The following is a 23,745-nucleotide window of genomic DNA, read 5'->3' on the forward strand; positions in this document are numbered from 1 at the left end:
CCGTTTTTAGCGAAGGGGGTTTCTTCCGGAGGGGGTTTCTTCCGTACACCCATCAACAAATTCCTCGGCATCATGCCGAGGCGTGTCGCGGAGACGAGATGCGGAGTGCCTCGGCGGACCGACGAGGCTACTCGGCGACCAGATAGTCGATTCCGAGTCGACTCCGCGAACACAAGATGGCGTCTGACTCCGCGGATCGCGGAATATGTTTGTTTTGCGTGAGCTGTACTGTACTTACATGTACCCTGGGTACTCTAAGTATACTTACATGTAACCAGGTACGGTAAATAAACGTAATTGTACTCGGTCCATATTAGACTGTACCCGAGTTGTATTCGCGCCCAAAATCCGATGTCGGCGCAACCGATTATCTTAAACACACTTCTCTTCAAAAAACACTGCATCAACATGCTTTTTGAGTATGTGTTCCGATAATATAGAGGCCATTCTACAGAAAATTGACATAAATGTGTATATATAATTATTTCAAAAAAATAGTCGACAACTACTGATTTAAGGTTAAATTTCCCGGGTACATTTTAGTATATATTACCGTACCCGGGATACATGTAAGTATACTTAAGAGTACCTGGGGTACATGTACGTAGTAACCGAGACGAAAATGAACAAGTGAGCGATACTGGAAGGTGCAACATCTCTCACGCCCCCTAGCATCGCCTTTAGCAGTATTCAATTCTCAACAGGAAAGTGCTGGAGTCATTAATCCTGAGGGACAAGAAAAACAATTGATTAATGTTCGAAATAAATAATTTGATTAATGACAATTCTGTTATTTGAGCCAGGTCACAGGAAAAGCGCAGTCAAATCAGTATCCAATTAAATTATTTGTTATTGTCAGAAAAACGCTTTTAAGCAAACAGCTTTCAAGCGACTGCTGGCTGATCTAGATCCAAACTGGCCACAATCGTCTAATGTTTCTTTTACTGTGACACAGTTCATTTAACTTTAAAATGATAAAAAGTACTAACACTAAGAAAGAGAACTAACCAGTAAAAGTTTGAAATCAATGTTGAATCTCAGGATAGCTTGGTGATCTGCAAATTCCCGATGAAATGTTGATATCGGGTATCATAGTCATTCAATAAGTCGCAAAATGCTCGAATACAATTTATAAAGCACAATGTGACTTAAATTGATAACTAAAAATACCAGTAATCAGTATGCCAGCTTTGCAGTGTCAAGCTGTTACGATCCAGAAAGTCCCTCATTCACATCGAGTATATATCCTTCGAATTCCAACTAGTGTTGTCATAAGCGGAAATTTAGTGAATAAATAATTCATATATCCTAAATGACAGCTTCTAAATAGCGAAACAAGCCAATGTATGCAGTAAGAAAGTTTTGAATCTAGACTCTCATTAAGGCGGCCATTGCTGAATGTTGAAACACGAACGACAACTCTGCTAGGAGAATGTTATCAATGCTTCTACGCAGTGGCGTATGCAAAAGGGAAGTAACTGAAAAATCGAGTTATCTCAATCGGACTGGCTCGGTCTTTTACATAGGCCGCCATTGTGAGAAAATTTTCTACTGGTTATGAAACCTTGGACGACGCTGTTCCAGCATCGTCAAAAAGTAAATTTATAGCGACATCCATATATATATTGAAGAACGAGCCTATTAAATGCAATTAAAATTCAACTGAACAGGTTCAACATCGGATAGCTTACTGCAAGAACAATCAGACAACATGCGTGTGTGGACTTGCTATAAGAGCAGGTGGAAATGTATTCGTTATCAACCTTTGCAAAAGTTTATCCTACATAGACTACCTCGTGTGTGAAGACGTACGAACGTTAAAAATTGAATTGATAGGGGAAACGAAAAACGTATAAAAGGTAAACTACACTTATTCTATTACCGATTTTGTTTTCAACAATAACAATCGTAGCGTACATGTATACTTAATGTGAAATTTTTCACTAAGTTCGTTATGTCTTATTTGGGACGTCTTATTGTTGAAAAAGTATATATAGGCTATTATAAATGAATGTGTGTACAATAAATGTATCATAATTACGTTGAGTTTAGTTTAGTTTTATCATTAACATGCCAAACTCTACATGGTGTAAACTTATTTAAATCTTATTCATTTATAGTGATTAATACATTTGGATTTCAGCTCGTATAAACCTGTTTATCAGCATACGTTAAATACGTAAGATTATATCAAAGTTTTTCTTTATTGCGTTGTTTACTTAGATTATTACTCCGTCGGGGGCCATGGTCGTAGCTGACATTTTACAATGGCCTTTGAATAAAGGTTACATGAATGTTGACGTATACATGTCCGCCAAAGACTTCGGAGAAGGCAAAGGACTTTGTGGAACTTACAACGGCGACATTGCCGACGATTTGATTTATCAAAATGGTCTTTTTCAAGATTTGCCACAAACCGTCGAATGCCTTTTGAGAAACCATGCTAGCTTTCTTGATAGCTGGCGGTAAATATGAACATCCTGTTTAAAATGAGTGTATTTAATATATATATATATATATATATATATATATATATATATATATATATATATATATATATATATATATATATATATATATATATATATATATATATATATATATATATATATATATATATATATATATATATATATATATCGCATTTCCAGCTTACAATAACGATGGGTAAATTAATATTATACTAGATGGGGACTTAGAACTATTTCTATGCAACTGTTACAGTGTTGACGACAGTGACACTATGTTGTCATCGCTTGGGCTTGATACGTCTGCTAAATGGAATGGCAACAAACACACATTATGTATATGCGGACAGTTTCTTAACAATACCAATGTTTCTGGAGACCCCGAACAGCTGCCACAGTGTTCAGCATTTGACAACATATTTTGCAACCACGAAGAAGACAAAAAACACAGCAGTTGTGTATCTAATAATGGCACAAACTCGCGGCGAAAAGAGATTGAACGAATGAAAAGTAAAAAGAATAAAACACAATCACAAGTCTTCAAAATGGTAATATGCAGTTACGTTTGATAACATGGCTTATTGTTTGCCTTGTAGTTTACCAGCCTTACACAATTAAAACTGTGTGCTTGATTTCCTTGTTCGTGTTGCATTAATAGAAAGTAAATGTATAACATACTTACTGAATACCTTTTATATGTCTGTCATCAAAGTAAATTTATGTACTTGATGCTGGCTACGTAGTGAATGTAAGACATATGCATTAGATACCGATTAGATTTCTCTCCTCAAAGTATTTATATGCACGTGATATATTGACTATCATATCTGCCCTCAGTTAACAGACGTGTATATATGTTATTCCTAAAAGACAAATCAGAGTACGGTCACACAAGATGTTGCTTTTGCAAAACACTTGTCAATGGGTATTTCGGAGCCGTCGAAAAGCTGATAGAGTTTGCAAGGGAAGACATGGAGTCCATCAAAGCTCAGTGTGTTCACATAATACAGATAACGCGACGTAAATGTGTTTTGTTCAATTAAGAACAGCATTATGTGCATTTTGAAGAAATTAATTTTAAAACGAAAAAGGTATAAGTAATTGTTCACTGATATTTGTATCCATATTAAAAACGATATTAGGTCAAACTGTTCCAAAAGCTAGTCATAACTCTTGTGTCTATGTAAACTATGGTAACTATTACATACAATAAAAAAATCCGTTATGCATGCAGATTACTTTATATATTTGCTTTATTTTTTGTACAATTTATTATTTATAGATCAGCGTCAATTATTTTGTTTCTCTCCAGCTATACAATAGTTACACAGCTGTGGCCCCTATGGTTGCTGCGATTTACGCCAATATCCAGTACCAGTTAGATAAGGATGACGTATTTTTGCGAACAACAGTGATTTGGTAGACTTGTTTGCCGAAATAAGATATGCTTACAATTGTGATCGCAAAACGGGAGCCTGCGATTCTAGAGCTAAGGAATTAGGTAAAAGGAATTTGACAGAGATCGAACACACACCAGTTATTCGTGTTCTTATATTATTTTCTTAGTTAAAGTTTTTTAACATTTGCCTTTGTGCAAATGTGAAGCCTACATAAAAGTTATCAGTAATGTATAGCCGATATATATGTTTACATTTTGTTCGCGCTAAATTAAAGTATTTTTGTGCGGCTTTAACTTCCAAAGACCCCATTAAAAATTGGGTTTTGTGACTTAATTAATAATAAAATTTTCTTGTTGTTTTCGGTAATAAATTAATAATAAAATTAACAATTATTTGGTATTTTATTTTTTCAAAACCACGTTCACTTCTGAGGCAAATGCAAATGCGAGCATCAGTGTCATGGTACCGCATGTAATATAGACCGCATAGCACCCGTCATTACCGATTTAGAAGAAAATGGCTTCTACAGCCCTCTCAAGATGAACTCATCCTGCTTCTTTGTGTATTTTGATAATCTGCTGCGGACATTTTCGTTCAACATTGACATCGATTCGGTATGTTGATATCAGTATATGTGTCTCGCTAATATGTATTCAGTAGTAAATGTGCTCAGAGTAATGTCTCTACTTCGGCACAGTGAGGAATTATATTTGTATAAAGGATCTTATATTTCATTGATAAGTTACATTTATTATTGAATCACTTGCAATCGGATGATATTTTTTGTAACAATTTCACGGGTATAGTGCAAAAAATGAGGAACTTTTATAACTTAAGGTGTTTATAAACGGATCTACTACAAGTGTTGGAAAAACTACTGTAAACGGAGTCTATGAAGACATTTTTACTGGTAAATGCTGTGTACCGAAATTAGAGCCCATCCCTGATGCGTTTGTATACAGATACAACATATCAGTGACTTACGACGGTATATCGTTGAGTGACGTCAGATCTATGTACGTCTATGAGGCTCTGTGTCAGGAGCACTTCCAGTTACAATCGGGAGTTCAGTTTAAGCTTAAGGTATGTTTATATGCTTTGGTATCGTCGCTCAGTTACTAGTATTACTTGATTGACCGTTTATTTTAAATGTTATGAATACTGTGCGAATTTTGATTGATCAGGGCGAAAATACATGTTTAAATTATTATATTACGTCATTTGCAATGGTTGCCATTTGACAAACGTGTCGAGCAAATAATGCTCTCCCATTTTTTTAAATCAAAAATGGTCTATCTCCTGACTACTTGTCAGGCCAGTTTATTCCCCAGAATTCTGTCCATTCCCATAATACCAGATTGAGTAATAAAGGTGCTTTCTCTGTACCAAAGGTTAAAGGAAATGGGAAGAGGTCCTTCAGTTACTTGGGTTGCACATTGTGGAATAAACTACCACCTTTTATAACCCAGATGACATTATTGTCCAGTTTTAAATCTGCAATTAAACAACATCTTTTAATCTATTTTAAGTTTCTATGCTATGCTGTTAAATGTTTACATTTTCCTTTCCCAGTGTCTTATCATTTCGGATTAATAATACATGCATACTTAATGTGACTTTTAAATTTTTGTTTGCTGTAGTAACCTTTAGTTTTTTAGTCCATCCAAATTTATCTGTGATATGACGATCATAATTGATACATTTGTGTCCATTGATCTGGATCTCAGTATTATATTTGAGTATTATATTTCATGTATTTATTATGATTAACATAGTATTTAGTATTAATTTATTACTAGTGCCTCTCTATGTCGTGCCACCAAAAATCAAGGACCACAATGGAAATAAGGGATATTGCTCTTTTTTGTGTAATCCTTGGCGTTAGTGTGCATGCCATGCCATAGTGCATTCTATGCATGTACTTATCAATTATGATTGTTTTTACTTCATATTGTTTTATAAACATGTTGTTTCAATGCATTGTGAGTATGTATGCTATCTCCGAAATAAATCTATCTATCTATCTATTTACAGGTGTTAATGATAAATGCATTGTGAAAACAGAAGTTCATTTAAAGAACGTAATTAATCTTTACATCAGTATCGTTATCTGTCTAGTAGTATAATCAATACGCGTCTATGTATTTTATAGATTGCACATATGTGTTTTCTATACAACCTTTACAGGGTGGCTTTTGCTTCATTAACGCACAATGTGTTGAACACAGCGACGCCGATGATGAAGATTCCTGTATGAGATGTATGCCAGAAAGAAATCAGTACAGTTGGTCTTATGGTAAGAAATTATTTTACTCAACTCGTTATTAAAATTTAAAACAAATACTTGTGATAATAATAATTTATTTTAATTTGTGAATGGTTTCCATACATGATGTATATTTTCTTACACAAATTGCAGTTATAAATATTTTAACTTATAAAGCATTTATTTAGGGGTAAGTGGTTGCATATGCATGCATTATTTGACACGCCTCGTTGTTTTAAAGGAATAGGACGCGAGCTATCGATTAAGGGGCAAAAACTAAAAAATATTGTTTGAAAGTCTGTCGAACAATTATTCGGGTTGACAAACGGACTGGAAATATTGCTTGATTATCGACCGACTGCGAGTTAACGGCTGGACAGATTTTTTTAAGTTAACTTTTTTTGAAAGGCTGTCCAATTGCCCATAGAAGGATCAAGGGATGCTTTGGATTAAAGCTGTTTTTGACATTTTTGCGGCCCGCGAAGACAGGTCTATGATAAATTATAGTTAATGACCTTGTTATGATTCCAATATCAGAGGGTGGGGAATTTTTTTTAATGGCTCTTTGTCAATTTTTTCTCTCATTAAACATGAATTTATATATTTATTTGAATATATTGGGCTCTTAAAAAACAAATAAAAAAATACTATCCTGGGTACGTTACTTCCACTTGTGTGCTTGCCGAGCCTTTTCACACGCCATATCGGACGAGTCTTATATCACATGATATCAAAAGTCACCAACCATATATTCTATTTATTATGCCAAATTTAAAGTAAATAAGAAAATATTTACAAAACAAAGAAAACAAACAACCGCTAAATTTCATTGATGTAGATACGGTAGTAAATATGCAAATTAGTAGCAACCTGATTACTTCCGCTAGCGTCTATGCATAAATATTTACACATAAAAAAATAGTTCGCAAGTAATCAACAAACAATCAAATTTAAACGCACATAATTTGAAAAAAAATAAATACAAAAATTGAATCGAGAAATCGATACTTACAAGAACAATTTCTGCACTAAAAACACAATACCAATATTTTTTACAATAACACATTCGGCATGTACTTCCAAGAGTACACACCAACCGTTATTTTCAAAGCGAATGTGTAGAGTGAAAATTTCAAACAATAAAGACAATAATCAAATTGAACGGGATTTTAACGTAGTGCGCAATTTGGAAGTAATAAGAGTGATTTATTTTTCAACGTGTCCATCTCCGTAGTATAAGTTTAGTTGTGAGATGTTAACAGTTGCCCCCCAAAACAGGCCTTCACGTGCAAAGTCAAAGTGGGTAGGGAACGCGACTACTTGTGTATTTCGAGTCGCTGGAACTTCATAATGAAGCTGCTTTCGTGCAATATTCAGCGACGTTACCAGCTGTGTTTTAGACGAAACGAAAATGCTTTGGTTTTGCATCGTGTTTTGAGACTGTCTGGGTTACATGATGGATTAATTGCTGTTTGACTGACAATAAATGAACATATGTTAGTGTTTGGAGATTGGTGAGGTTAATATCTTCACAATTGGGAAATCCCAACATAAGTTGACTACCAATCTGACCACAGATCTGCATAATATCAGTGGGAGAGCATGCTGAATCCCGCAGCTTCTGCACCATATGTTTCCTGGCCGAATAATTGGTAAGTTGTTGTTATGTATACATGCTTAAACACACATGTTTCATTATTTGTGCCATTTTTTTTACACCCATTCTCGTGCTGATGAACCAATGATCAGTGCCAGTTGTTCTACTGTCGCGAACTGTTTATTCAAAATTGTGGAATAAAAATGAGTCGCGCACTGTTCAAAATTGTGGAAAACATTAGTTGCCCACTGTTCATTGTGATTTCAAAATTGTGGAAAAATGAGTCCCACACTTTTCATAAATTAAATTTTGAAAAAATGAGTCGCGCGCTGTACAAAATTTGTAAAATGAGTTGCTCACTGTTCAATTTTTTGGAAAAAAATAAGTCATGCACTGTTCATTCAAAATTTTGGAAAAATGAGTTGCGCACTGTTAAAAATTGTGAAAAAATCATGTCACGCGCTGTACAAAATTTGGAACAATCATTTGCGCACTGTTGCAATGGGGGACAAATTAGTGGGGCACTGTTTATTCAAAATTACAAAAAAAGTCACAAACTCTTCAAATTGTGAAAACACATGAGTTGCGCACTGTTAAAAATTTGTAAAAATGAGTCACGCACTGTTCAAAACTTGGTAAAAATGAGTCGCGCACTGTTCATTCAACATGGTGGAAAAAATGAGTCGCGCACTGTGCACAATTTTAAAAAATGAGTTGCACACTGTTCAAAATTGTGAACAAATTGAGTCACGCACTGTTCATGAAAAATTTCACTGTTAAAAATTATGAACAAATGAGTTGCGCGCTGTGCAACTTTTTTGAAAACATGTGTCGAAAACTGTTCAAAATTGTGTCGCCCACAGATCAAGATTGTGAAAAAATGAGTTGCAAACTTTTTTTAAATTGTGAAAATTTGAGTCGCGAACTTCTTTAAATTGTGAAAATTTGAGTCGCAAATTTCTCGAATTAGGAAAACACCTATTCCCTTGATAAGCAAAAAAAAGCCCCGAGTCCATAATAAAAATATTTTAAGTTAAAAGAAATTCTTAATTATTTTTATATAAAGTGGAGTTTATACATTTTAATTTTGTTTTAATAATATTGTGTCTATTAAAGTTGTAATTTGTACAAGTTGTGCCATAAAAATGTTATTTATACACTCTATTTTGAAATGTTATCTCCTGTTGGATTTGTTTTATTTTATTATAATGTGAAATGTTTTTATTTTAATGGCAGAAAGTTGCGACCACACATTCCATGGGTGATGATATCTACCAAAATTCTTGGCGGCACAGTTCTACCCTCGTCAGTTGCACTGGTCTGAGTCTTTCTCTGCCTCTCAACCAACTCGAGATATTCCCCCCCCCAAGTGCATCCCGGCACAGCTTCACATCAACCCATCTAATTAATTTGTCGGAAAGGTACTACTTTTTTGTCGACAAATTTATTTTTGAGAGTATTTATTGAGAGTATTTATGTTATTGTTTTATCTGAACATGTTATAAATCTATATGTCACTATATTTATAAAGTTTAAATTTTAATACAAATTATATAACTTATTCTGGATTTTTATTATTAAAGCAGTTGTGCAATGAGTGTTTGATGATGTTTTTTTTCTAAAGGATTCTTTATTATATTTTCAGGTTGACTACACAAATTTCCTGTTTGGTTGTGGAGATAGAACCATTTTTTGTGAAAGTTTGATTTCAGACACTTAAAAATTGAAATTGTCATGTATTATTAGGCATGGCAGGTATAAGCAAAGCATCTCAATCAAGTATCAATTATTTTACTTTGTCAATGTTAATTCATTGTGTATGCTAATCACCTGTTTGCCTTGCTTTTTATAAGAACGACACAAAAAAGGAAAGCATTTGTAAAGTATTAGTTTTTTTTTTTATATAATCTTAGACGAGATGTTAAGTGAATATTTGTCATAAATTCTTCTTTAAATTGATCAAATCTGTGGGTTTTTTTTATTTAAAACGTGTTAAGTATATTTGTGTTACGTTAAATGTTTATCATTACTGTTTTAAATTGTGTTCATCTGCAGCCAACAAATGGTAGCGGTGCACATTTGTATTTGTTTATTTTTTCAATTGATTAATGCTCATTTAACTCATATTTCCCTATAGATATATACTTAATAAAATGTTAGTTTTGTTTAAAAAAACAAATTCTTGTTTAATTATGTTCTAACTTCTGAATAAAATATGAATCGCTGTTTGTTTCCATTTAAACCAAAGAAGCGACATACCACGCCTACAAAAAGTAGTTCTCAGAATGGGCGGGGCTAAAACATTGAACGCTAAAAATTTTCATTGACTAAACCAAATATGGGCGGAGTTTTAAAACGGATATTGATGGGCGGAGCTTAAAACTGTTATCGGATGGGTATCCGATAACACTTTAAAATATCATGTCAGCGTCTCCAACGTAAATGCGCTGTCGTGGCATAATACAATTAATTATTGTGTCATACCGGGTTAGTTCTTGTAAAACTAGTTCTATTAAAACAAAGAGCTAGCTCTATTCAACATCGCATGGCAAATCTGACGACACGTTATGCCTTGACTGACTTTCGTTCAAAAGAGACTTCCTTAAAACGTCGCATTCAATATAAATCAAAAGTGTCATCCCTGATTAGCCTGTGCGATCTGCACAGGCTTATCTGGGTTGACATTTGCGCACATCCATTAAGTATTCCCAGATCGCTTGATTTGTTGAGATGACAACAAGTGCCATATATTTTTCAACGAAATAAAACACAAAACATGGCGTTGAATTTATAGAGGACATTTTGTTCCTTTCGGCAAAGTTTTGTAAGTTATTTCATTAAATGAATGGTTAAAGACAAAATTGTTTCGGTTATAAATATATAGTTAGTTGCAGGCTAAATATTTATACAATTAGTGACCCAATATAATTATTATTATATTTGCACCAATATAAATTCTTAAAATAAATGGATAGTGTTACAACTCCATACATGGAATGAAATAGCGACAAATCCCTGTTAGAAACATCACCGGTAACATATTGATACTGTGATATGACTACCATAGTTAATAAATCTGCAGATATTCATCTGAGTCTGATACCAATCTCTTGTCATACGACACTAAAAGTGTATTCAATTTATAAGGCATGTTTTACTTTACAAAAATATGATGAAAAAATGAGTAAAATATTTAAAAAAAAACGCAAAAATAGCGATTTAAATTACTGCACTATATTCAAATGAGCATGATGAGATCAACAGGATTCGTTGTGTATTGAACAGTACACATATTAAATAGTACATGATAAAATAGTATATAACCTTAATCAGCTCTTGATAAAAGTCATAAATAATATCAGTTCAATCGACAAACAATAACTTGAAGCGAGAAAGTGTTACTTGATGTGAGAACAAGTTTAATACAACTACACTTTTTTCATTTACAAACACAAACAGCACACTGCAGCCTGTGCGAACAGTTGCGTTTCAATGCGTGAATTGTAAATACAAAACAAACAAAAACACTTAATTCATACGAATTCTTTTTTAAAACCAGTGGAATGATTAACAAGTGTGTCTTTTATTAATTGTTTTGTCAGGAAACAATACATATAATATTAAAGTTCTTACAATTACTCTTCAGAAAGTTTGGAGGATGAAGTGGGTGGGAAAAGCAAACACTTCTGTGTTGCTTTTACAGTTGGTGTCTCGTTTGTGATGTGGGTTTGTAATGAAATTTAGGAAAGGCAATGATTATAATAAATTAAATGTATCATTTAAAACCAGTAGTGGAGCAATTACAAACTTGCATGACGCAATCAAAAGGTATGACTTAGGTGAATTGCGAAACGCCACGTTTGGTTAATTTAATGGCTGCAAGCACAAGCTAAAACACAATTACGGTGTACAATAAGATGTGCCACCCTTTTGCCAACACAGTTAACACACCAGCTGGAAAAAGAGCTACACTTGTATTATCACAGTTGACATTGTCATGAATGTTAATTTTGGATGGAAAGATAAGGCTTTAAAATTAAAAATTTAAACATGCACGTTAGTTACAGTAAATCGCTTGACATGGTATTAACATGATTTGTTTACATCGACATTTTCTTTTTCCTTCGTGTACTTTTTAACTAAAGATGATGATTTGAATAATTTACTTATTTTCTCCCGAACGCTATTGATATCGTGATGTCCCTCATTCATCAACATTTTAAAACCTTCTACCAAAAATACTATTTTATACTAGTCACGGCAGGCGCGGTCCCGTCTCTGTCCCCAAACACGTAGATGGCGTGAGTGGTGGCGACCATGAGGTGTCGCAGACGATCCACATGTTTTGTTCGGATGTGCTAAAGGCCAACCCTTGCAGCTTCAGCTAACGCCTGACACGTAGATATCCGAGCCGTGGGAGCAGACGGCGAATTCGTAGCCTGGATCGTATGGCATTGAGTGCTCATAGAACCACTGTTCCTGCTGAAAACTGTAGCAGACGATCTCTTTAGTCGTCTGCCACCGAGGGACAGTTTTAAGTAAGCGGTCTACATTGACTTAACAGTAATTGTGCTCACTTGCTCTGTCGCTTTTGTTGAAACCGTTCGGAAAAAATGTGATCGCTTCGAAGGAAACAAATGAAACTTAAATGCGTCTTAAATTCACGCCTTCGCATCTATGTTCAAATCTTCTTCTTAAAGACTGAAAATACATTTCGGAGTTCCCAATGGCAACCTTAGAACTTCGAAAATTGCAGCACAGTGAGACTGTCTTGAAGATTCAAATTTCAGCCATTACACTACAACGTTGCAGACGCTCTCTTTAGCACAGGCTAATAAGGAACGACATTTTCCGCATTTACGGAATGTTCCTTAAAAAGAAAGTCTCTTTTAAATTAAAATCCAGTTTAGGAGGAAAGCTTCATCCCTGATGAGCATGTGCGGACTTGGACGGCACTCTACGCACATGCATTAATCCCAGTTTTCCCATAACGAGGCATATTTAATAACAAGTCCTCTGTGTTACTGTGATCAAATAAAATCCGAAAATTGAGGCAAACGTGTTACATAAACAGCATGTAAAACTGATTTCTCCGATTGTCACTGATCTACAAGAATTGCTCTGCGTAATCATGATCAACAACTTTAATAGCAGAAAATATTTAAACAATTTACTATATATAACTGTAAATCTTATGATACTAGCCTTATTAGTGTTCAGTAATTAAATATCGTACTGCATTCAGATTTGTAATACACTTGGGACTTTTGTAACGCAACACTTTTCAAACTTGAATATATCAGTTATTACCCGGTATTTAAGATTTTGATTTAAAAAATTCGTGTGATCATTTAACTACATTCTGAGCAAGCTCACGATAAAATCATTCATCCTTGATGATCGAACGCTTTGCACGTGGAAATGGTGAAACGCAATAATATTCAAAGTTAATTTCAACTTCATCATTTTAGGTGGGTTCTTACATCAGGATAACATAAAATTAGTTATTTTTGACGATGCTGCGAAGCAGCTCGTCTAAGTTATCATGCCATGAACAAATTATTCACAATGGCGACCTATGTAAAAGACCGAGCAAGTCCGATTGAGATAGCTCGATTTTTCTAATCGGCATACCTCGCTGATTATCTTTAATAAATGTAAAGGAAGCTCAGCTATAAATAGGACAGCATATTCTGGGGAAAAAAAATAATAGTTTAAAAACGTTAATTTTAAATCATGTATATTCAATCCATTATATGTTTATAGATCAATAAAACAACTATGCATTTTCTGTATTATATTTGACATTTGTCATGATTCTGCAAATACATTGCGAATGAAAACGTGTATAATTAACGTTTAACGCGATCATGAGTGTAAAGAAAACGAATTATTTCGAACTGCCATTTGTAAACGTTAAATCGAGTATGGTATATAAACAGCATAATAGCCGTGCGAAATCAATGAAACTCGCTCTTCTGCGTGCTCTGTCATTTTGCATATTTAATAAACTTTTCAAACAGAAATTACAGAGCCACATCAGTGCACACACTATGTTTGATAATTCATTCGTTTGTTGGATTTTGTTTTCTGTTTTAAACACATATTAGGTCATATCGCGGAGATTTAGTAAACCTTACCATGTGTTCATGGGCGAACTCACGTATTCAAGTCGTATTCGACTATGTGCTCATACCTACTTTCGGGAATCATCATGAAAGTATTGCCGTACTTAACGAACAAACATGCCTAAGCTTATTGAATGAGAGAAAAAACAATAATCAAAAGAGAAAAAATATATGTTCATGCACATTGGCATGTGAAATCACGTCCGTACACATAACATCATTAACTTAGGAAAGGAAACAACGAAATATAAAGTTTGGTATGATATAAATGTGAAATTAAAGAGCATGGTGTAATTAAAGAGCATGTCAAGTTTTGAATATATCTGCTACGTAACGTTGTTATAATCCTCACGCGTTTTACTGTAACAGAACGTTTTTTTAAGATAAGTAGTACAGAAAATACACGTCAAAGATCTTTTTAAAGATATTTCTTGGTATATTTGATCTAGAATGTAACCCGTCTCCCAGTTTCGCTGAATGGGTCAAGTTCCCCACGGGTACCACTTCCCTGTACCCCCAATTTTTTATTCGTACCCAAAATTTTGCGTACCCAATTTTTCTCGTACCAAATTTTTCTTTCGTACCCTAATTTTTTTTTGTAACCAAATTTTTTTGTACCCATTTTTTTTGGCATAATTTTTGTACCCAAAATTTGTGTACCCTTTTATTCGTACCCAAATGTTCGTACCTACATACACAATTGTGGTGATGTAGATAAACTTAAATTGATGCTTTTATATCCATCCTCTTCAAAAGCATCGTCACACCAGTACTGTCAGTACTTTGATTTTTCTTTGGACTAGGCCCTTGTAAGTATACACTATTCATGGTTGTGTCCTAGAGATATTGAATATGTTTTGTCAGGTGGTGGTGATAATGTGTGTCATATGAAAGTTATTTGTCTAACAGTCTGATATCCTATTAGAATTCAATAGAAAATACTGAAATCACGTGCCTGTACCTTGTTTGTTTTTTTTCCCCAAAATTTATTTTGAGGAAACCATATAGTCGCCGCTTCGTCTGTCCGTGCGTTTGTATGTGTGTGTTTGTCTGTCCGTCCGCGCACAATTTTTGTCCGGGATATTTCTCAGCAACTATTGACCGGCATTCAATGAAACTTTTTGGGAAGCTTCACTACCAAGAGGAGATGTGCATATTATCAGCGGGTTCTGGTCGGATGATTTTTCACAGAGATATGGCCCTTTGAAATTTTCCATTAACTGTACATATAGTGCAATTCTTGTCCGGGCTATTTCTCAGCAACGAATGACCGGAATTCAATGAAACTTTATGGGAAGCTTCACTACCAAGAGGACATGTGCATATTATCAGCCGGTTCTCGTCGGATGATTTTTCACAGAGTTATGGCCCTTTGAAATTTTCCATTAACTGTACATATAGTGCAATTCTTGTCCGGGCTATTTCTCAGCAACTAATGACCGGAATTCAATGAAACTTTATGGGAAGCTTCACTACCAACAGGAAATGTGCATAATAACAGCCGGTTCTGGTCGGATGATTTTTCACATAGTTATTGCCCTTTGAAATTTTCCATTTTACATATAGTGCAATTCTTGCCCGAGCTATTTCTCAGCAACTTATTACAGGAATTCAATGAAACTTTATGGGAAGCTTCACTACCAAAAGGAGATGTGCATATTATCAGAAGGTTATGGTCGAATGATTTTTCACAGAGTTATGGCCCTTTGAAATTTTCTATAAACTGTACATATAGTGCAATTCTTATCCGGGCTATTTCTCCATAACTACTGACTGGAATTCATGGGAAGCTTAACTACCTTGAGGAGATGCGCATGTTATTTGTGGGTTCTGGTTAGATGATTTATTTAGAGAGTTATGGCCCTTTGAAATTTTTAAGTTGCTAAACCATCCATTGTATTATTTTGTCCAAAGTTAAGCCCCTCGAGACGTTTCCTTTTATCTGAATATATAGTGCAATATTGTGACAAAAAAAACTTTGGGGAGCATCACCTGTCTCCGACGGTTTCTTGTTTATTAAAAAAAAAGTCCTTTTGTTTAATAGTCATATCCTCATCATCATCAACACAATTTAAATATTTATTAAATAACTGAAGTTTGTCTTCGCCACAATCATCATCAATTTCATCATCATCATTATCATCATCATCTCTAGCATCATTTTCTATTATCATCTCATTCAGTGTCACTACTATCATCATTATCATCATGACCAGAAGCAGCAGCAGCAGCATTAGCACCAGAAGTGAGCTTCAACTAACAAATAAGTTTTTAAATTATAAAAGCATTCTGTTGTAATAAGATGATAATTATTAATTGTCACATTCTGACCAACAAAATACCCAGCAGTAATTACGCTGTAACAAAGAAATGGAACTCAGCTGCAACTGTCCCTAGGGGAATTTTGAGAATGTTTAACCTGAATTTCTGCTCTGAAAACTTCCTTAAAAAGTCTTTTTTGCCAACTGTCCCATTGTGACAGCTCAAGAGGAAGAACGAGATTTATTTTCAACAAACCAGAATCTAAGTTGCATTTGAAACCGTTTATTTCCCACGAATGACACCAGTTTGTGTGTACACCATTTGATATTTTAAACCTCGCAGCGCTGAAAGACATTTTCAGAAATGCATTAGGTTATAGCCTTATGCAAAGTCTAATATTATCCTTTAGCATCCCAGTATATTTTTTTGCTATTTATGGTAATCCGAGGTTTTACGCATTTTGACAGGCAAAGTTAATCTTCCAAAATTGGTTGGTTTTGCTGTCAGTTTTATTTTGGAGGAAACTGTGAATGGTTTTCAGTTTTGGGCGGTATGCCATGTGTTAATCGGTTTTTAATTGGGCTGTTATTGAAGCAGGCCAGTAGTTGGGGACTCTGTTTGTCCCTGTGGTGAGGGTAGGATTACTGGAGGTCGCTGGGGTCACTGCACAGGACCTGGAGGAGGTTACACGCTATCTGTGACCTCATCACATGGGGATGGGCCTCCATCCAGATTCAGTGTCACTGTCATACGCTTAGATATCACATGATACTCACCAAACTTCCGCTGTAGTCAGTATTTGAAAAAGTCATTCATTTTTTTTAGTATAAATAACATTTCTTGCTCAATGTCTTTTAATTTCTCATTTTGCGTTTAGTTTTTACTCTTTGGTAGTTTGCTTTAGTGATGTTATTTGAAGTTGTTGCTTTGAAAAATTATTTATTTCAAGTGGGCATATCACATAAAGTGTTTTTTATAATTCAAAATTGGGTCCGGTTAACAGCCCCATTTCCAATGGAAAAAAAATTAAAAAAGTATAATTCTTTTCCTAATGGGAGCTAAAAATCACAAATGGAAGGTTTCCAAAAAACATTTTTTTGTTTAGAATCTCAATATTTTGTTCAACTCCCATCAATATAAGTTTAACCTTTGTTAATATAATACTCAAATCACTTGCATTCTCAATTTTGAAGCATTTTGTAGCAAAACAACAACAACAAGACTAATTTCCCAATTTTAGTCAAAACACCGTAAATTTTCCCAATCCAAGGGAACCCGACCCCATTCCCAAAATGGTGAAAAAAAAACACAATGGCATATATTTTGTATCAGCTGATTAGTGTTTCATGCCCAACCTTCACTGGTGACAATTGCCTTTGGATTTTTAAAAGCAACATATATACTGTGCAATAAGTGTCTGAAAATCATGACAGAAGGCACACACCTTTATAATTATAGACTGTAATTAAGTAAATAAAGTATTTCTTATGAATCCATGCTTTTGGCATGTTTAAAATTGATTTATTTCAAGGACTTTCCCTGAGGTCTTTCCAAAGTCCTTTCACATTTCTTGACACTGATGTTATCAATGGCAATTATGATTTAATCAATTATAAATTTACAAAGTTAAGGCCACTGTCAAAGGGCCAATGATTAAACATGTTGATGTCAAAGATGTTTGATCCTGACTGGTCTGATACACCACACAACACACTGTCAATCTATTTAAAGACAATACATGTGGAGTGCAGACCACACCACACCCACCATAGATTGTCCACTCATTAGTTCATGGCTACACACGGGTGTATGTATACCATGATTGAGTAAAGTGATTTGCACTAAACGCGTTTTGGTCTCTCAGCGCTTTGATATCATTGGCGTTGTAAATCACTGGAATCCCATTGGCTATAACAAGATTCTGATTGGCCGCAATGCATTACTGGGTAGCCGCCATTAAGCACGAGGCTGTATTAACGACGCCATATTGGCATTCATGATTTAGATTTTACAGGGATAGGATGTGAAAGGATAGGGAGAGAGTAGACACATGCATAGAACAGTGAGTACTTATTAAAAGTTATTATGGCTACTAATCAGGCGCCGCAAGCGCAAACTGCTCCGGATATTAATAATCCTATGGTAGGAACTGTTAATCAATTGCCTTCTAACGTTGAACTTAATAATGTCGGAAATACTCCAGCCATTGGACCGCCAATTGTTCTTATTGATACTCGTCATACGTCACAGACGGAGAATGGTAAATCAAAGATATTTACGCACAGACAGACATTTCAACATACAATGAGACAGATAGACAAAGACGAACATTCATTTATACGTATGAAAGCGGGACCTTTAAACAGAGACGAATCTATGGCAAATCTTGAACATGAATTTACGGACACGGGGGTTGATTCAATGGTTCCTACTTTGTGTTACGATAGTGGACTATACTTTCTACCCTATCAGACTATATTCAATTCATGGTGGCCAAAACACTGGTTAAAGGCAGCTATGTTTGCACGTAGTTACCGAATAAAGGGACATACTGTTACGATAAAAAAGGTCAATTCTACGTATGATCAAATATCGGACGTCAATAGAAATACGGTCAGTTTATCTATGTTACAAATGCCATTATATATATACAGAGACAAACACAGGCAGGTAACAATGGACATGGTTGAACCCCCTGTAGAAACAAAGAATCTTTATGACGTTAACGCTCGTTTCACTCGGCACAGTATCATGAATAGAGATCAGGGAGCATTACGCAGATGTGTCGTTAATCTGGGGGCTGAATACATACAGGCTATGAGCAATGATTTCATCAATGACTGGGAACAGACATTGTTTCCTGGAGACTTTAATGGTATGTGGGAAATAGACACGTTACAACCAGGACAGAGTTATACATATTCTTACAATTATGCTAATGAAGGCTGGTTACCATTGGGTACATTCACGGACAAAAGCAACGATCCTAACATCAATTTTAGGAATTTAGAGCACGATTTACCCATTGGCACTGCAGGTCATACGCAGATGAATTGGCATACAGGTCTCGATCATATGCACAAGTTTCAAGCACCACCTATCTGTCTTAAGGGGGAGAAGATATTAGGCCCTAACGGTCCATTGAAGATATGCTATAACTTTGAAGTTACGTACGAGTCATCAATAGAATTCAATTATGATCTTCAGTTGTCAGATACAGCCGTGATGCTGCTACTATCTCCTTCATCAGGTGGGTCCATATTCATCGGACGTTTCGGCACTGTCCCACTACGTCCTCCTATGGTGTGCCGACCGGAAGTGATCAATTTCCGGCCAGGAGATAGTAAGCCTCCGCTACACTTCCTCATCTGCCAGGTCTCGGTGGCCAGTCCCTAGTCGACAGCCCTGTGTCCCCCTATCCACTTCTTCTCTCTCTTCCGCCATAGCCACAAGGAAGCAGACTCCGTTTCACGTGCAACAACCGATATGGCCCGTTTCCGGACCTGTCCTGTAACCCCCAGTCTGCTGAAAGTGCGCCACAGTGATTGTGCTGGGAAACCTCTGCAGCCCACCTCCACTGGAAAACACCATGCCTTCCAGCCTTTCTCTGTGCAGGTATCTGTGAGGGCCTGGTACTTTTCGCGCTTCCGTTCGAAGCTCTCTTCAATCCGCTCCTCCCATGGTACTGTGAGCTCCACCATCACAACCTGTTTTGATGCAGCTGACCACAGTACTATGTCGGGTCTCTGGTTTGTCACGGTGATCTCCTGTGGAAACTTGAGCTGTTTCTTCAAGTCTGCTTCCATTCTCCAATCTGTTGCCGTTCCAAGAATCCCACATGCGCGTTTGGCCTTTGCCCCTTCTTCTCCGGCTCTGACAAAGGAAATGAATGAGGGGCCTTTGTTGGTCGTCTTCTGCGCTTTTCGTGCTTGATCTAGATGATCGGCGATTGAAGCAAGAACCCTGTCGTGACGCCATCTGTATCGACCATCAGACAGGGCTGTCCTGCATGAGCTCAGAACATGCTCCAGATTCGCTGGTCTTCCACAGAGCTTGCAATCTGGCTTTTCGGCAAGACCCCAAGTCACTAGGTTTGTTGGACTTGGCAGCACGTCGTAGACAGACTTGAGCAAGAAACTAAGTCTGTCGCTTTCCATGGTCCAGATCGCATTCCATGTAAGCTTTCTCTGGGGTTCTCCCTCCCAGTTCAGCCATTTTCCCTGTTTCCGTAGGGTAACAGCTCTGGTGAGCCTGGATTCTTCCTCCATTCGGCGAATCTCTTCCTGCACTTGGGTGCGTCGGTCTTTTGCACTGGCTTTGCTCCACTGCGAACGGGTGACGCATCCGAAGCCTAGTCGCCCGTGTGCAACATTACCGACAATGTCGCTGTGCCGAAGACGAGCCTCAGCCTCTTCAACTGCCTTGTCAGCCCTCCACTTTCTCCCGGTGTTGACCTGCACTCCTGCTTCTCTAACCTTCTCATCTCTACTGTCTCGTAGCATAATGACTTTCCGAGCCTTTGTGACCTTGTATTCCTCCGTCAGTGATCTGAGAGGTATCTGCAGCTTGCTGCCTGTGCAGTACAAACCGAGGCTGGTGAAACTTTTTGGCACCCCCATCCACCTCCTGAGGAATGAATTTATTGTCCTCTCCATTGCTTCCACTGTTGATGACGGTACACTGTACACAAGCAGCGGCCACAATAGGCGTGGTAGGATGCCATGCTGGTAAATCCAGGCCTTGAATTTTCCTGGCAGACCACACTTGTCCACATCTTTCAACCAGTTTTCCATTTGCACTACCGTGTCTTTGATACTCTGTTTATCATTGAGTGAGTCTCGAAACCACTTCCCGAGGCACTTCAGCGGTTGCTCCTTAACAGTAGGGATGAGCTGATCTTTGATTCTATATCTTGCACTCTCTTGAATCTTTCCTTTCCTCAAAACCATGCTCCTTGATTTCTGGGAACTTCATTCTGGCCCACTCGATAAGTTCGCCAATGTCTTGCAGCATCCACCTTCCCTCGACGTACGACTTTGCTGTAATAGTCATATCGTCCATAAATGCCCTCGTTGGTGGTTGGATACACCCCGAAGTCATTTTGGGTCCTCTTGATGGCTTCTCCGCTGACTTCACTATCAGATTCATGGCTGCTGCGAACAGCACCACTGAAATTGTGCACCCGGTAATGATGCCTACTTCAAGTCTCTGCCAGTCAGTGGTTATTGCCCTTGTTGAAAATCTCATGATGAAGCAGTCGAAATAGTGCCGCAACATCTGCCGAAATCGAACGGGTACATGATACAATTGTAGAGTCTTTTGTATCATCTGATGCGGAACAGAACCATATGCATTTGCTAGGTCAAGCCAGATCACTGCGATGTCTCCTTTGTTCTCGCGTGCTTCCTTGATGATTTGGGTGATGACACTGGTATGCTCGATGCACCCAGATACATCGGGTACTCCTCCTTTCTGCACAGCTGTATCTATGTACTTGTTCTGAAGCAAATAAGAGGTCATTCTTTTTGAAAGGACAGCGAGGAGTATCTTCCCTTCCACGTTCAGCAAAGAGATAGTCCTGAATTGACCAAGGGTTGACGAATCCTCTTCTTTAGGAATAAAACATCCCTCTGCCTTCAGCCATTCTCTGCAAAGCTCTCCTTTCCTCCAAACAACCTTTATAAGCTTCCACAACCGTAGCAAGATCTTGGGGCAGTTCTTGTATACTCTGTACGGTACTCCATTGGGTCCTGGTGCTGAAGACGCTCTGGCCTTCCTTACAATGTCCTTGACTTCTTGCAACCTAGGTTCTGCGCAATCAAAGTCATGTTCAGGATCATCTGGTGTGAGCAACTTGTCGCACTCGCCCAGTTCCTTGTGACGGTCGCTGTCACTGTACATATCTTTGATGTACTTGTTTGCCTCCTCTTTTGTGCATTGAAGTTCGCCTGTCTTCTTTTCTCCGAGCAAACGCTTCACAAACTGAAATGGATTGCTAGTAAACTGAGCTCTCTTTCGCCTTCTCTCGTGTCTCTTCCGGCGCAGATTCTCTGCTCTCCGTAAACACTGGATCTCCTTCCGTACATCATCTCTCAGTTCTGCCAGACCTTGTTTCTCCTCTTCCTCTGCTTGTCTGTATCTGCTTTTCAAGCGTTCTCCCCTTAGGTTGAAAATCTTCTGCAGTCTTCTATTCCCGCCAACCTTGGGTTGTCCGACTTTCTCTTTAGCTGTTCCGAATCGCTCTTTTCCAAATGTGTAGATCAGCTCAGACATGACATGCAGCTTGCTCTCTACTTTGCCTTTCAGAACGTTCTCCATCACCAGTTCCAGCTCCTCTTCAAACGCCTTCCACTTCGCTCTCTCTGTACTTGCGGGCCACATCACTTTCTTCCGCCGCTCTGTAGATTCTACTGCAGCTCGATCTTCAGTCCTCTCTGCGTTATCAATGGTTACCTCATTCTCTTCTGATGCGTGGGGGCTCTGGACACTGATGTGTTCATCCTGATCCAGCTCCTCCTCCGTCTCACCAAGTTGCCTTGCGCGTTGCAACAGATTTAGGATTGGTGCGCACCCCATCTTTGTGCCATGAATCTTCAGTCCCACCTTATTCTTACACACCTTCCCACAACTACATGTTCTTGCCCAGTCCGTGTTCTGATTCGTTGTCGGTTGATCGGGCGTGTTCGTTACCTGTTGGCTTGTAGGTCGATCATCCTCCCCCACTCTCGTACGACCTTGGGGGTATTTCTTGTGTTGTCTTTCTGTAGCTTGCTCGGGTTTCTTCTTACGAAGAACGTAAACTGACTTGCTGGGACAGTTTACCCTTATGCCAGTCTTTCCTAGCTGCCACCTGTCTCTCCATGGTGTCACTGTACTATTCACAGTTGTCAGCTGGTCTTTCATATACATACCAGGGCTTTGCAGATGGGCAGTTGGGCTGATATGTTAAGACAACCTAAACAATATCAATGGGATCAAGCACGCAAACCTTTCGATCAGTGGCATAATAGTGATCCAAAGTACTTAGAGGTACCATATACTATTGCATACATTCAGGGTCCTACTGCAGAAAAGGTATCAGCTAAACCAATGTCAGCGGACAGACGATCGTTCTTAGAGGAAACGTTTAGAATAGCGCAAAGACGGTTATGAACAGTAAATCCTAAGTTTGGAGGCATTATGTTACGGGAACGTAAAGTAAAACAAGGGAAATTTAGGGCAGTGCCTAATGCAAACTTAAACAAACCACCTAAAAAGACTGTTACCATTACAGGTAAAGACGTAGCGTTTTCAATGGATTCAAGTGCAATACCATTGACTAATGACAAAACGGATAACCGGGCTAGACTCAATTTAATACGACCTACGTTGAACGAACAGGCAGCTTCAAGGGAGGGCATAGCAAACTTTTTAAGACAGGGCCAGATGGACATTGACGGTAATGAAATTACTGACGATAGATTTGACCCATTTTCTGAAAATGGAATGACAAACGATTCAAAAGAGGCATGTTCTAAGATATTAGAAACTGTGAGTGATGATGCAGGCGTTGAGTTTATTCAGGACGGAGAGGGTAAACCTATTATTAACTTAACTGGGATGCCAATATCAGACATGGACGCTA

General features: G+C 37.4%; 2 protein-coding genes across 2 annotated transcripts; both read right to left on the minus strand.

Annotated features, from left to right (window-relative positions):
• Positions 1-19,513: 19,513 nt before the first annotated feature.
• On the minus strand, positions 19,514-20,914 carry LOC127846067 (uncharacterized). Its single transcript, XM_052377245.1, has one exon. It carries the CDS (start codon positions 20,912-20,914, stop codon positions 19,514-19,516), a length of 1,401 nt encoding a protein of 466 aa, XP_052233205.1.
• A 112-nt stretch (positions 20,915-21,026) lies between these two features.
• On the minus strand, positions 21,027-23,024 carry LOC127846068 (uncharacterized). Its single transcript, XM_052377246.1, has one exon. The coding sequence runs from the start codon at positions 23,022-23,024 to the stop codon at positions 21,027-21,029; it is 1,998 nt and encodes a 665-aa protein (XP_052233206.1).
• Between the last annotated feature and the right edge of the window lie 721 nt (positions 23,025-23,745).

Source organism: Dreissena polymorpha, chromosome 9, assembly GCF_020536995.1.
Source record: "Dreissena polymorpha isolate Duluth1 chromosome 9, UMN_Dpol_1.0, whole genome shotgun sequence".
NCBI classification, from domain to species: domain Eukaryota; kingdom Metazoa; phylum Mollusca; class Bivalvia; order Myida; family Dreissenidae; genus Dreissena; species Dreissena polymorpha.

What these genes read in the sequence shown, in the direction of transcription:
- LOC127846067 (XM_052377245.1), bottom strand. Translation starts at nt 20,914, where the DNA reads ATGGAAAACTGGTTGAAAGATGTGGACAAGTGTGGTCTGCCAGGAAAA.
- LOC127846068 (XM_052377246.1), bottom strand. Translation starts at nt 23,024, where the DNA reads ATGAAAGACCAGCTGACAACTGTGAATAGTACAGTGACACCATGGAGA.